General features: G+C 34.1%; 1 protein-coding gene across 4 annotated transcripts in view; it reads left to right on the forward strand.

Moving 5' to 3' along the window:
• The window catches only part of LOC126746511 (neurexin-1), a 336,936-nt gene that overhangs the window by 153,684 nt on the left and 166,587 nt on the right, over nucleotides 1-16,665 (forward strand). For all 4 annotated transcript variants that reach the window (XR_007663913.1, XM_050454829.1, XM_050454818.1 and 1 more), the window contains 3 exons: nucleotides 4,407-4,556; nucleotides 9,644-9,804; nucleotides 9,871-9,897. Coding sequence is in view for 3 of the 4 variants with exons in the window: in XM_050454829.1 (XP_050310786.1) it covers nucleotides 4,407-4,556; nucleotides 9,644-9,804; nucleotides 9,871-9,897 (338 nt within the window). In the remaining variant the exon portion in view is untranslated. The remainder of the gene's footprint in view (nucleotides 1-4,406; nucleotides 4,557-9,643; nucleotides 9,805-9,870; nucleotides 9,898-16,665) is intronic.

Consider the following 16,665-nt stretch of genomic DNA (forward strand, 5'->3'; position numbering starts at 1 on the left):
GCCGTCGATCTTCAAGATAGTTTCTTATTAAATTTTGAGCCAAACCCTTCATACCATATTCTTCGAACTTTTCTAGAAGAATATTATGACTAACAGTATCAAACGCTCTTGCCAAGTTTAAAAATATTGCCATTGGTTTTTTATTATCATTTATTGAGCTGTAAATAAATTTAGTTACCTCATAGAATTCGTCTTCTGTTGATATCCCTTGCCGAAATCCAAACAAATTCGGTGAAAGAATGTTATATTTTTCTATGTATTTTGTAATTCTATATATCTCTATAGTATCTCTTATACATACCTCTAGTAGTTTTGCTATATTGTTTATTATTGAGATTGGTCGGTAGTTGCCTGCTAGGTCAGATTCTTTCCCTTTATGGATAGGTATAACAACGGATTTTTTTAGGCCAGGTGGGATTTTACCGGTAAAGATAGAAATGTTAAAAACATGAGTTAATGGTTCAATAAGATATGTCTGTATCTCTTTTACTGGTAATTTAATCTAATCCAGGTGAAGAGTTATTCTTTAGACTATTTATATTTTTTATTACTTCATGCTCAGTTATTGGTATTAAAAATAAACTGGGATATTAATTATTGTGTTTGGTAGTTTTCTTTAAAATTTTAATTTTTCTGCCATTGTTTTAAGCCACTAGGCTTTTTAGTCTTCGCATTAATTTTGACTTTTGTGCTTGCAGATTCTATAATATGAGACGGTATGTTTGGGGACGGTAAAGAAACACGTGATCTATACATGATTTAGATTCCGTTGATACTCTAGTAGGTTTATTTATGTAGCTCAGAAATCCATTTTTTGTTAAAATATTTTTATATTCACTTACAATCTGATTTTGACTTAATAAATCAATGTTTATATCACCACCAAAAATACATACTGCATTATTATGCTTTATAGATTCTTTCTCCATTATTATTTCTTAAGGATTATCCACAATTCCTTTGGATTGTGGTACTTTGTTTAGTACCACGTATCTTCTTATTTAGTTGTTTTTTCTTTCATATCTTATAAAATCATCACCCCGTTTTTCGATTCTTTATACTAATACCAATTCACGTTTTTTGACATGATTGTCTTTTTGCAAAAATTATTTCTGCTACGAATTTTTTCTTCAATCTGTGGTGTCTACGAATCCTTGTTATGTTTTTCGTTAATAGCTATTTCCACTTCTGGTGCATGTTTATTCAGAATATTTGTTAGTATTGAAACTAGTGTATCAGCGAGCGCATGAACTTCTGTACAGTTGGGTAGCCATTTAGCATCAAACCTCTTTAAATTTCATATTCATTTATATTTTTGTAATTTGATATAACTTTTTTAAAATAGTGTAATTTTTTTAGATATATTATATTGAACACTCAAGATTTAGGAGTCTTTTTTCTCATTTTCTCATTTGTTATTATTAGATCTACAACAGATTCAGGGTCTTTTATGATTCTAGTATACCATTTATCCACTAGTTGGTCCGCGGCTCCTAATAATGCTCTTTAATCTTTTAAAACAGTAAGTGTGCTAAGAGATGCCAATGTTAAAATCACCAAAAGAGTATATTTCTCCATTTTGTTTAGTAACTTCTAATATTTCATCTGGATTAGTAAGAAAATCAGCAAGGCTTAAATTGTCTAAATGATATAATGAATATATATATTCATTATATCATTCACCGCCGTGTGATTATGTAAGTGTAAATTAATTAGTGACTAGATATACTAGGTGAATTAAAAAAACAAAGTTTATTTGCTAATTTACAAAATTATTTCTTATAATATAAACTTCCTAATTAATTCCAAATAAAAAAGTTACCTAGAAGGATAACTAACTTATGCTTGTTTGTGTTATTTTATCATTTATTTACTCATACACTTCTTTCACACCAGCCTCTGGTACAGTATGTACTAAGTGAACTAAGAAGACTATAAGAAACTATTTTATTAGGTTTCATTTGTTAGATATTATTTTAGTACATAAAGGTTTTAGGTCAGAGGTTTTTATTTAAAGTTTAATAACGTTTATTTTGTTTTAAAGTGTTATACCGATGTAGATTTTTTTATCAAGTCTTTTATAGTAATTTTTTTAGCATCTCACATTTTCATTATACGACAAATAGAAATTATGTCATAAATATGGTACCCAGACAAAACAAATGTATCATATGAACATCCTAATGTAAAAATTGGGTATTTTAAAATTAAACTTACGTGAGTATTGACAATGCAATTCATTTAGCGAGCTTCACCATATATACAGCAACAGATTGAGAGTACCATGAATCAAAAATGTTTACGATTTACTATACTGATCTATCTAATAAAGATTAAGTTTACTCACCGAGGAACCTCGGTCCCTTTGATTCAGTCACGCCAACAACCATCAATATAGTTACTTTATGTTTGCTTTATGTCGAAAACTAAGATAAGATAAACCGAGATCTTAGAATCCAAATGCATTAAGGAAACGCATGGAAAGGAACGAAGGAAGGAATTGCGCGCTCAGAGGGCATCCCTGTTTGATTGCTACACAATCGACCACAACCTGGTAATACCTCGCTAAACAGGGACAAACTCTGGTATACCATAAAACTCTAGCCATGGAGTTATACAATAACAACATAAAATATTACTCACATGTCGACATGATTTACCTGTGCATAAAACAACCACAACCATTTGATAATATTCACCTAGTGGACAAGCACCACCACACATGGTAAACTATGACCACTCTATTATACATGGCTCTTTATAAGCCGAAGTACTAGGACTCACTGCCTCTTTTATTTTTTTGGGTCTCTCTCAATCTCTGCTTATATTATTATTTATGTATAGGGAATAGATTTTCAAGGATGTAAGATAATTCTCGGGCGGTTGAGACACTTTTAAACGAATACTGGGTGTTTATAAAATATACGTTTATTAAATATACTAAATTCGATTACATCCATTAATTAGGTTCGATGCATATTCATTAATTTTGTCAGAAAATCCAATGTGTATCAATAGGATCACACAAATGTCACAAAAGTAGACTGCCATAGGACCATTGAATAAAATTGCCCACTGGACGAATAAATTTGTCAATGCAAGACGATATATAAAAAAGCATGTCCAGTGGCCTTCTGATAAAGGTCATCCAAGGGATGAGGCAAACTTTGTCTCATGAAAACCAAGATGAATGACAGCTGACGAAGGAAGCCAATAATAGTAAAACACAAAATGTAAATTCTAATGGATTGTTAAACAAAAGAAAAGGTATCTTTTTTTCTAAGATGCGAAAAGTAACCAATCACAAAAGCGAGTTAGAAACCGGAGAAATAGAAAACTAGGCGCGACTACGCCTCCTTAAACGCATTACCGTCAGGTGTTCACAACTTACTTAAACGATCATTTAATGGAACTTACGCTATAAAGTTTTTGTTTCGGGCCTGTTTATAATATATGTTTAATTACTTAAATCAAGGTTATTTTGATCTTAATTATTTATCAAGTTATCAAGGCCAGACTGTAAAAAAATAGGGACGCTCCAGTCACACTGAAATAAGGTGACCCTTCTGTTTTCGACGCACACCCTTAGTGACTATGTAATGAGTGAAATAAAATAGAAAGAAAATAAGAAGAGACACAATTTAACGTGAAAGGAAAAAAAAATGACTCGACTTACCCTAGTAATAAATGAAGTAAAGGATGTTGATATAAGGAACACCCCAATCAGCTTTCATTAAATCGACAAAGACGTGATGCACTTTAGTATTATCTCGCATGAGATTTAGGTACCGATTCAATAATTGCCGTAATACTACTGCTTTCCAGTATCGCACACCTGTTCCGTATTTTAAGTTTTTGGCGGATGACCTCGGTTAAATAGCTTACTCCTCTCGCCCCGAGGGATCCATAAGGTAAAGTAGGATAAAAGAGCAAGACTTTATGGAAGGAACATTGGAGTAAGAGAGTAAGGAAATGTAAGATAGGTCGAGTTTAAATATTAAGAATTTACCAAGAAACTCGTGTGTTATACCGGGTGAACTTTTACATGCAAAATCAATGTAAATAAACCAAAACAAACAAAGTATTGCCGAACTAATTATTAAATATCTTAAACTTTAAAGAAAACTTATGTTAACTAAAAATAAGTAAAATTAGTAAAAAGTAACAAAAGGAGAGAGAACGAAACAAATTTATTTTAGTAATTTCAGGATTGCTGCAAAATAAAATCAAAGAAATATCCTGATTTTTTTGCCTGTCCTATACAATTTCACGACACATATCGCATTTAATCCTAGTTTACTTTTTTCTTTTATTCATCCCTCGCGAACGGTATTTTGTTCCCATTGATCCGATAGCAATGATCCAGGATGAGAAAACTAATGGTGGCGTCATTAACTTTGTTTCAGATAAGGCGCCTTCGGAAGCGGTTTTTCGGGGCACCGAGTTCTTATCTTATGATCTGAGCCAAACCGGCGGAGAGCCGATCGTGAGCGCCCAAGACACAATCACCCTCTATTTTAAGACGAGACAGCCCAACGGATTACTTTTTTACACCGGTAAGTTATCGTTTAGCGTACCATTTTAGGATTTTTACTGACTTACCGTTTACTGTTAAAATAAATATAAAAAATATACGCCATGCGACTGCTGGAAACTTGGAACATTGAATGCCTAGAATAAGTCTAGCTGCAAACCATAGGCGTGATGTTAAGTTCACTATGTCTCAGACAATAATGTCAAATCAATTTTCCAAATTTCTTAATTTTTTCTTTAAAATTTCCTTTTATTTGCTTACTAAAATAATATACAGATTGGCGAATGTTGTGTTTCAACGCTGCCGCTGCGACAGTATGGTGTTCGAGGTTCGAGCTCGATTATTTTTAATTTTATTTTAGTAAGCGTCGGAGATCGGTGGGGGCTGTGTCGCTGGCATTAGTAAAATATTTTTCTAATGCGGGCATTACATGTGTAAAACCCGCATAGATTCCTAATTTTTTTATGCTGTGTATTGAATATTGTATATTGTTGTTGTAGTTCTATATTGAAAATTAAAGCGTTGTTCTTATTCAAATAAAATACTCAATAAATGGAAGAATGTAAACATTATAAAAAAACAGAAAATAAAACTCTTAATAATAAACCTAACAAATAATTCTTCAAACAAAAGGCTCAAAAAGAGCTCCTTCTTTAGTTAAACAGAAGGTTAGCCCATAAAAGCTATTTCCTAGTTCCAAAAAAATTTGAGGTAAAATGGAATTGGCAGATTCAACAATCTTGTTTCTCAACTCCTCTAAATTCGTTGGCCTACTATTATGCTGTTTATAAATAGCCTCCTTAAGATAACCCCATAAATCCATCCATCGGAAGTACCACTAATAAGGCGGTTAGGCGATTTCTATCAATTTTCATTTTTATTTGCCTTTTCCATCATGGTTTCACAAAATGCCATTGTCACTGGTTCTCAGGAAACACCTCCTGAGTTTTGGAATATTTAAAATATTTGTATCCATGTTTTGTCCAAATACTCGTCACAGTTTTATGGTGTATATCCAGTTCCTCTCCAATACTTCTGCTAAATCGTGTTGAATCTAAAACTAAAGCATTACAAACTATTTCTTCCGCCATTCTCCTGGACCCTTTCAATAGGTGATTCTCGAACTTTGATGTGACAATACATTTTGGAGGCAAAAATGCAGGGATTGTCACTTGCATTGTACTACCGAATTGCCTTCATAAAACCATTTAATCAGTTGAATTTTTTCAGAAAGGGTATAAACAGCCATAATGATAAATATTTAAAAAAATGAAAAAAGCAGTTTAAGACTCAACAGTGCAGTATGCAAGCACACAGCAAAATGAGGTCTGCTGATTGTTCGGTGCCAAAAATAGGTTAGAATCAGAGGATCGGAATCCGCTGCGCCGTTTTTCAACGAGAAAGTAAGCGAGAAGCTATGTTGCCATTTATAATGCCTATGTGTAGTCTTCTATTCACCAACCTGTATAATTTCAGACGAATCAAGAAACTTCTTAGAATAATAAAATACTCTTAACATGAAAATTAATTTAATTTAAAAAAGCAGCTTGCCAACGTAGAATATATAATATGTTTACAATGCAAGTATCCAAGCAGGGTTTCCATGGCAATAGTTGGCGAGCTACCCATTGCTCCTGTAATGCATAGGCAGGCAAATCTTTGGAGATTTAGAAAGTTCTGTTATTACTCTGATTTTTTTAACTCTTGGCTACCAAATTGTTGCGCCCTAGGTTAATTTGGGTCTTACCATAATTATTGTAGTACAGGCTGTACACCGCTTTGTACTATGTAAGATGAAAATCTCCAAGTCTTTCCTTCGGCTCGTTGGCAACCAAACGAGCAGAGCTCGTAGGGAACTAATCAGCGCCAATCTGCTTTTGTTTATTGCGTATTCAATATGCGAATTTCAGCCTAGTTTTGCATCAAGAATGACACCTAAGCATTTAACTTCCCGGGCAGATTGCGGAAGTTTGCAGAAGACAGTTGGCTTAACCAGATTTTCCATCTTTCTTTTCGTAAACCGAATGAGTACAGTTTTTTCAGGACAGGAGTGAGGTTCACCCGACTGCACCAGCCCTCTACGATTTTCAGTGCTTTTCGCATTTTGTTGGATATATATGATTTATTTTTCCTCTTAATAAGTAAAGTTAGATCAGTATACCCCTGGGTGTATATGCCATCACTGTTTAATTCTTTTAGAAGTTCATATACAACCATGTCTCACAGTAGCGGTGACAGAACCCCGTCCTGTGGGCATTCTTTTGCTACAGACACCTCCAATGTGTCACCATTTAAAGTGGCTTGCACTTGGAACGCCCATTCAATGTCTAGAAAGGTTGCAAAGGCAATTTTGTTTTTGTCATTTGTGGCTTTTATTCTTGCTACTAATTGATCTAGTGCACTTTCGCAAAGTCTGCCTGATTTGGAAGCATGCTGGTCTTTATGTAGCGGCTTCTCTTGAAGAGAAGGTTTCCTCATATGCCAGTCAATCAATTTTTCAATTGTTTTAATGACACTATATGTAAGAGTAATTGACCTGTATCCTCTCGCCTGAGAGCATTAAACACCTCGAAATTGTTGTGGATTTGTTGATCTGTTATTTTATACCGTTTGTCGACCTTGTTATACCGTTGTTATACCTTGTTATACCGACCTGTGTATACCGTTTGTTGCTGCTTGATGTGTTCCATCCTAAGTAATGGAAGTATACTAAGTATAGTATATTATTATCTGTTTTCCCTGTTCAATGTTGTTACTCTGTGTATAATATCATCCATGGCGAGGTTAAAAAGGAATGGACTGAGACTATCACCCTGTCTTATTTCTGGTAATATGTCTTTTGGTGTTTGATGGTGCACTTTTATTCTTGTAGTATGTTGATTCATGTTGGGATTTGTTTCTTTCTCAATACGTTTAGTTTATCGAGCAGGTGTACTTTTGTTAGGTCAATAAAACAAACATAAGTAGGCTATATCATTATAGCTGAATTTCATCGCCTTCTCTTTTACCTATGTCACACTAAACAGAGCATCAGTTGTGGATTTATGCTTCTGCAAACCTTGTTGCTCATATTTGTTTTTGATCGTGTATCATTGTATTCTAGGATACTTTAGACAATGCTGGTGAGCAGTTTCATGGAGGTGCAAAGGAGGGTTATGCCTTTGTAGTTCTCCGGATTGGTTTTTTGTTGCTTTTTAAAAATGGGTATGTTGATGCTTACCTCTGTTGGTATGATGGATGTAGGTATTATTTTGTTATTAATATTATTATGTTAATGTGGGCATTGTTTTGCGGTTACAATATTGTTAACAGTTACACTCCTTTCTAGCTCTTTATCTCGATGGCGTGCACTTTAGGAGCATTTCTGTTTATCAGGTTTTTAGTCTTGCCACTAACTTGCTCCTCTGTAACCATTTATTTATCCATAATCTTTTCTTGTGTTTCCTGTTATTGCTCCTACCATATTATTAGTATTTTCATATAAGTGTCTAAAATATATGTCCTAGTTATTCAGAGGAATCCTTTTAGTCTGGATGTATCTGTTAATGGGATTTTAAGCATTTGTTTTTAAGCATCTTCCAAACTTTTCTCCTGTTGTTCCATGTCTGTGGAGAACTTCTTCTAGTATTCACTTCTATCTATTTTTCTTTTGACTTTGTGTTTCTTTGACTGTATTTCTTTCTTATTTCTTTATAAAGGGTGTTTTTTTAGAGGCGGAGAACTTTAAATTGAAATTAAACACAAAATATTTTATTGATATGAACGAATTTGCTTTTATATTTAAGAATTTTTTTTTGGCATTAATATTTAAAAATGATTTCGGGCATGTGACCTACCCCCACGGCTGGCGCGTACGTGGCGTAATCTAGAGGTCCAATTTTCACACACTCTTTCCAGTACTGCAGGTTGTATTTCGGCAATCACGCGTCGTATGTTGGGTTCCAAGTGCTCAAGTGTTTCGGGTTTATCAGCGTAGACATGCAACTTAACATAGCCCCAAAGAAAATAATCTAATAGCGTCAAGTCGCACGAACGAGCTAGCCAATTTACAGTAAACGTTGCTCCGGCGTGAGTCTGTTCATGATGAATTGCCAAACCAAACTAATCTAAAAATAACCCAGAACTGTCAGGTCGACTGTTTTAAACACCCTTTAGTTACTGCAGTTTTTCTATGTGTACTTATATATTGAAAGTAGCTTTACTTTTTTTCCTCGACTAGCTTTTTTATCTCCTGTGCAAATCAAGGTTTGGTTTTGTTGTCAAAGAACCATACCTTTCTCTATTGATTCGTATATATGCTCATCTCTTAATTATATTTCAGCTGTCTTTCAGATTCTTGTCTCTTCTGTTTCCCGATGTAAGTTTTCTATTTAGTCTGCTTTCATATAGATATTTGGTGCAGTCGTTATCCAATAATTTTGGACTTTGTCTTACTCTTCGATGCCTCTCTGTTCATGCCCTGTGATGAACTTTCCCAAACAAACTTCCTGAGAACTGTGTTAGGCGAGTCACTACTCTTACGTTTTGTATTTCATTTAGTGGGGTATATCTATTTGTTATTATATAATAGATGGTTGATATCTGGCCTCTGCTAACATTGACGTCTCCGAATAGGATTATTTTTCCATTTTGTTTATTTGGTCAATAGTGTTTTTGCATCTTTTCATAGAAACCCCCTGATTTCCTCTTGGTTTGGACATCTCCGGAGCGTAGAGATGCAGTGGGCTTTTAGGAAAAGTAAATGTGACTTTTAATCTTCTATCGCTTACGCAGTCGAAGTTTTCTATTGTGTACCTTTCGTGTAGAAGAATATCGACTTCCGAGGTTTCCGAACGGCAACTTTTTTAAAATTAAATCAGTGGTAGTTTTGAAATTTAGATATTTCTTTATGCGAAAATAAAAAAAAAATTAAAAACCAAAATAGGTCCTTGGACATGGACTTATTTTCAATAAGGTTTTTTAGTATCAGAGTTTTGGTAACATTAATGACTTTTTTAAAAAATCCAATATTTTTATTAAAAGTTACAATAGGCCCATTCTATTCATAAATCTCCTTCTCCAAATAAGTCAATAGTAAAAAGTTTTGATAGAACCAACTTTCTTTTTTAGGCGAGGGAAGTGACTATTTAAACGTAGCAATCAAAGATGGTTGCTTAAGTTTAACGATGGGTCTGGCCAATGGAAAACAAGAGATGCAGATTAAGCCCAATAAGGTCCGCTTTGATGACAATCAGTGGCACAAAGTCAGCGTACACCGTAGAATACAAGAGGTAAGTTACATCCTAAAATGTCCTAAAATCCAAAAATTAATGTAAATTATTTTTTATTAATTTTAGATATCTGCCATCACCAGCTTTTGTCGGGTAAGCACCTCCTTTTTCCAATCTTTTAAGGGCCAAATTAAAATGAGTCACAGTCGTCAAAACTTTTTACTTTAATTACTTGCTTGAATCGGTTTAATTGGACTTTGGGATCAACACTGAATGTGACATTCAGAGAGTAAAATCAAACGAACACGGAATGTTAACTAACGAAATGCGAAACTTAATTAAAATTACAAAAAAAGTTTTTTAACCTGAGGGAACTTTATTAAAAAGCGAAACGGTGGAAGCCACGTATCAACGTATTTAACCGACTTTATAAGATAATGAACGAGACAGGGAAAATCCGATTACGCCAATTATATAGGGAGAAAACTTTCTCCGGGGAGACTTTTTTTCCGCGACGATCGTTATTGTACGGGTTCGTTAAGGAGGGTTTTTATAAAGAAAAAAAAATCATTTTTCTTGCATCAATTAATCCGTTTTTAACGCTATGGAAACTTTCATTAATTCAAACTGAATTTAGTTTCGAAAGTTTTCGCCGGAGAAATTTAAGAGAAAAAAAAGATGGGAAAGGAAACTGGGATTTATTTTTTTGTGACAGTTAAATGTTCGTAAGTTTAAATGAGAAAAAGATTTTTAACTTACTGCTTAAATTATTTATCTGACAGATAATTGAAGTGGCTAAAATAAAAGTATAAGTTTTATCATTTTATCGAATTATTTTGTTTTTTACTCAACATGTTTGTTTTTTATATTTCTTCATTGAAACTCGATGGTGTATTGAAATTTTCTTAAAATTACATTATAAAGTCCAAAACAGTATCTGACACTTTAAGGGATCACAATCTCATATACAGGGTGTTCGAAAAATAGACGGAGATATTTCAATGGGTGATTCCTTGTAAAAAATATATAAATAGAATTATAATATATAAATAGAATATAAAATTAGATTAAATTTATAAGGTCCAGTAGCGTCTCGGGGGACATCTTAGCAAATATTATTGGCAAAAAAATGTACGCCACTGCCTTTTTTTTAACTTTAATATTTGTTGTTTGATTAAGCATTTAAAAATACAACTTTTTTGCCTCTTGTATTTTTTCATATCTCACTTCACGTTTTCGACAAAAAAAATAAGTGTCAGTTCTCCTAGAAAAATAATTAATATTAATAAAAAATTCATATTTACAAAAAAATTGTATCCTGATATCTTGAAAACTGTGCATTTCCGGACCCATGTTTATAGAAACTTTTTGTCATATTTTTTTTACAAGGAATCACCCATTGAAATATCTCCGTCTATTTTTCGAACACCCTGTATTGCCCATTCCGAAAGCCTAAAATAGTTCCTAAGGAAAGGCTATTATCTAGAGACTTCTTCTTTTAGTACCGTATCAGGTCCTCCTGACATTTGATTATTCTCTGGCGGAGCTTTAGATTATTACTGCCGAAGAGCGATCTATCATTTTTTTGGAAAGTTGCATAAGCCGACTTGATTTTGCACTTGACTTCTTTATCCAGGCCGCGTATTTCCATTCCCGTGTTGAAATGGAGGCACAGCGTAGAACCAGTGCCTCGAAACCAACACGAGTTTATCGCGCTACAAACCACACGCGATTAGGAGGCATCATGTCACAGCTGCATTCCCAGCGCGTAAAGTTAGCCTTTTTTTACGAATGTAAATTTGTAGCACGAGCCGTAGAAGAATGCGACAATCACATAAGTAAAAAAAGAGTGCTTTACAGATGAGTAGTATACATATTTTTTACACTACCAAAAATTTAAAAAAAATAAAGAAATTAGCAAATTACTTTACGCCCTAGTGCTTAAAAAAATAGGTCAAAACGTATTTTTTTGTTTATTGTTTGGTAATTAATTGTCAATGTCAAAATTGTCAGATATACTTATTACGCACTAGTGCGTAAAATTTTTTTTTTACGCACTACAATTCAAAAAGACTGGCTTTACAAATCCACAAGCGTACGTAAAGTAAGCGGGGTAGTAAAAAAACTCATTTGTTTTATTAAAAAAAATATAATATGTTTTAGAAAACAGAAACAGCACATAAATAAATGAAAAAAATGGAAAATGAAAACAGCAAAATTAATGTTTTTTTGCAGGAGGTTCATTTTCGTCGATATTTGACGTAATGTCATGAGCACGCCTCCTCTTTTTACTCTCTGACTTGGATGGACAATTCTTCCACTGCACGGCAAGCTTTTCTCTTTTCGTCGAGCGATTGACGTCGGCTTTAATTTTTTTTTCTTGCTTGTAGTCTTCTGGGCAATAAAAGATATAATGCTGGATGGAGTCTGTAATTTTGTAAGGTCAGATCCTAACTTTACCAAAATCTTTGTTTGGTCATTGTTAGGATTTCTCTCTAGCATGTCAGTAATTTTTTGCCACTGATCTTTGATATTCTGAATAGCACTATTAAATTCCTCATTATTTTTTTCAGGAAGGATCTCTATTGGGTTCATTGAAAGATCGAATGTGGCTACATCTTCATTCTCGGTTATTCCACTACTTTCACCAATTTTATTAGTTATACTTTCAAAAAATGTCGCTGAAAACTCATGACCTACAGCAAATTTTGCAAAGCGTTGACGGTCAGAGCGAGTTAAATTAAGTGACGTGCTTAGTTCAGTGCCAAATTTTCTTTCTACGGTACAAAGGTGCTTACAAAATCTCCCACCAACTCATTGAGCGTACATTGTTGAAGAGTCAACAATGTACGCTCCTGTTTTACATCTGACAAAGAAAGTATTGTCTTTTAAAAGTACAATATCTGTGATTGCTCTACTTGCTTGGCAGAATTTTTCATATGCCAACGTTAGACGTCTTCCTCTTCCGCTTGCGTAGTGGATCAACCTTTTTTTGTGATACTGTTCAAATGTTTTGTTGATAAAGTCTACCAACGCACACATATTGAGAACTTCGCACCTTTGCAATATCACGTCTTTAAAAATTCTTATTGATGATTCACAGAAGTTGTTGGTATTATTATTGCCTCTTATCAAAATATCGCCACGATATGCTAAACACCATTCTTCACGTCGTTTCCATAAATTTGTCAAGTGTTTTGCCTTTGCTTGGCATTTTTTTTACATACTTCTGCGTTTAATAGATTTGACATATTAAATTCAACATCTTGCAAAGTACTGCTATACATTTCAGCACGGAATTTCTTCATCACCGGTTGTCGATCTGCGTGAGCCACATCATGTCCTCTTTGCCACAACCAACGCCAAAGAGCCTGATTCACATAGAAAATGCATAGTAGTAATCTGCTACTCGGTAGGACCTTTTGCAAGGCATTTCGCTCGGCACTGCTGTCATCAGACATGATGATTTTTGGTTCAAAATGTTTCTTACAAGTTTCCAGTAAACCATCTTTAGCGGATTGAAAACAGTGGGTGTAGTTTTCTGGAGACCGGCTGGTATGTAAAATGACAGTGATGGGAAGAGCCCCAATTTTCGATGCAGCAAATATAAATGTTACACAAACGTTGGTTTGGTCGCAGGATCCACTCGAATCAATGAACACCATTTCATCAGCTAGTCCACCCAGAGACACTCGTTGCATAATGGGTGTTATAATAACGCATACAGTCGGTTGTTCCTTGATGAACATCTGTCCGTTCATGCCTGACACAGACATCTCAGTCTTTTTTTGCTGCAGAACTTTGACGACGTCACCAATATCTCGAGTCCCGTAGGTTCTGCTACGCCATTCTTCATAAAGTGAGTTACCTGACGGTCGAGCGGATTTTTTTGAGCATTAGCTAAGGTAACGTATGCATTTTTCTCACATTCTTCAATGATGGTCATTTCGTGATAAGATTTTGCCGCTGCAGCAGTCATATCACTTTCGAAATGGGATTCAAATAGTTTTTTTGTGTCTGCGGAACAACGCAGAAGACTCAGTGCCTGAGCTACATTGATTCGATGAGAATGATTATAGTTATTATCAGTTAAGACATGCAATCATTTCTTCATCAATCTTGAATTTTTCCACGTACTCTTGGTAACTTTCAAAAACTTAATGTTTATACTGGCCTTACACTCATAATCCCTAGTAACGCCTTTCTTCTTATCCTTGGTTTTGTTTCTTTTCGATAGATGACATAAGAATGTTTTTCTGAAGTCGTATCTCACTTGCTGCGAGTATCGTCTTAACATTATCCAATTTGTTTTGGTAATTTCCGAAAATTTCTTGATGAAATAATCACATTAAACGTCGTAATTTTCTTCAAACGGTATAGAGCATTGAATTTTGCATTGATAATTTTCATTGTCTCCTTCGTGTCTCACTATTTCGAATTTATTCACAATGCCACTTATAATGTTTTTTAAAATTTCCATAGTTCTATTTATTTATTAATAACTCGTCAAAATGATTTAATTCCAACTGCACTTTTTTGTCTATGGTCATAGGAAAATACTCAGTAAAATGATATTCGCATTCATTGTGTTTTATTTTTAAGAGCCAAGATTGGGTTCACCGAAATCTACGGAAAAGGCAACACCGCATTAAAGAATGTCAATAAATGTTAAGTTGGACTTCAAATTTGCTCAAAAATGCGCTGTTATTTGATTTGTCATATCATGTCGAATACATCAAAAATATTTTTGTATTTTCATTTTGTAAACAATTCCTGCCAATTATTATTGCTAATACTTTCAATGTTTGGGTGAATTGATTTTTTCTGCTAATACCACTATGCATCTTCTATCATAGGAGATATTGGAAACTCTAAGCCCTAACGATTTAATACGAAAATTTTTAACTTGTCAATAATTGTGATATAAAATGTTATTTTGATTTGATAGAATAGTTATTTATGCAATAAGTGTGTTAAGTTAGCCTTTTTTTACGAATGTGAATTTTAGGCGAATGCGACAATCACATGATTAAAAAAAGAGTACTTTATACATAAGTAGCATACACAATTTTTTCTACTACTAAAAATGTTAAAGAAAATAAAGGAATTAGCAAAATACTTTATGCCCTAGTGCCTTTTTTTACGCACTGCAATTCAAAACGACAGATTTTACAAATCCAGCACTTTACGCACGCTATAGTAAAAAAATTTTAACATCAGATTGATAGGTTATTATTACCTTTGCCGTGACGCTAAACTTAGCCTCTCATTTTTACATTTAAAAAAAAAACACACTGAATACGCATTTTACTTTGGTCACAAAAAAATAACACTGTAAATGATCGCACCACGCGGTGATACGTTAGTTAAACAAAAAACAAAACAAGCGTAATATCTATTAATCACTCGTCGTCAGTCAGTAACACTCGGTTTTCTTCTCGGCGACGAACTGTCGTACTGTCCTCGTTCAACAGGCGCATCTTCTGAAAAAAAAACGCCCAAGCGCAAAAAACATTATTGGAAACCAACACGGATTTGGGAAACAAGCATGCGCGACAAATCCATGTGGGTTTCGAGGCACTGGTTCCACACTATACCTCCAATTCAACACGGGAATGGAAATACGCATCTAGGCCGAGATGCTCTGCGATGTAACAAAATATTTGAAACGTGAAACCCTTGAAGTCCTAGAGATTATCACATAAGATTGGAGTATCATCGACATAGTGGATGGTATTAATCAGTTCGCCATTAATTTTATTACCGCACTTCTACCCTCATGTAACGCCTGCTTAAATATTTTAGCAGAAAATAAATTTTGAATAACACTGGCGATAATATACAGGTTGGCGCATAGAACACTATACATTCCGATTTTCACCCACGAACTTAATAAATATACCTGGACTAATACATATAGCCACGATACCCAAAAATTACCACTGCCTGGTGGCCGCCATTTGTATGGTGGTTATGTTCTTTTGATGTTGGTTACTCTAAACAGTTTCAGTGTTGCCAACAAAAAATATATATCAAATAACGGTAATGAAGTTGACGACGTTTGACGTGTGGTCTGTCATGAGCTAAAGCCATATTTTAGCGATTAAGCGTTTACTAGGTTGCCTTACGATGTCTTAAGCGTTACTTCATCATATTTTTGAGCTCGAATGACGTCATGTCTAATAGCTGTCAGAGTCTTAACATTTCCTATGTTTTAATGGATTTTGAGTTCGTTTTGAAAACGGACCTGAATTATGAAAACACTTATTTGTCTCAGTTTTCAAAAACTTTTGAGTATAAATCCGACCTCATACATTTTTAGGGCTGGATCTAGATCGTAACGAGATCCAAATTAATTTCGCCATGAAAACGATTATGAAGAGAAAACATTTGCCCAAGAGGAAATATGAAGAAGAAAAAGTTACTGGCGTAAACATAATATGACTCATGTTTTTTTTTCAGAGAAATAAACAGATTAACTAATCAAAATTAAAAAAAAAAACATACGTGCAACCTCACCTTTACGTTCTTCTCTGCATTTTTTGCAAATCTATTATCGATCGATCATATTTTAACTGTCTCATGTATATTAATACTAAATTAACCAAAAGTAGTACTAAAAAATGTAATGCCTTTCAACTGAAAAATGAATTTAAACTATCAAAATTTTGAGATCAATTTACTGTTTATTATTATTTGTATAGCCTCACTTTTGACACATCGACTTTATTAGCGGCCTCGGGATATCGCCAACAAACGCTTAAAGCGCCTTATACGGTGACGTCATGACTTTGTCGCTCGAATGATTTGTTTTAAAAATGCTTATAGGAGCTTAATAATCGCTAAAATATGGCTTAAATGATTTTTTTTTCATTGACATTGTCTTTAAACCATCATTCTAAAATCACGACTCGACACGAT

The sequence above is a fragment of the Anthonomus grandis genome, chromosome 2 (assembly GCF_022605725.1).
Source record: "Anthonomus grandis grandis chromosome 2, icAntGran1.3, whole genome shotgun sequence".
Lineage (NCBI taxonomy): Eukaryota > Metazoa > Arthropoda > Insecta > Coleoptera > Curculionidae > Anthonomus > Anthonomus grandis.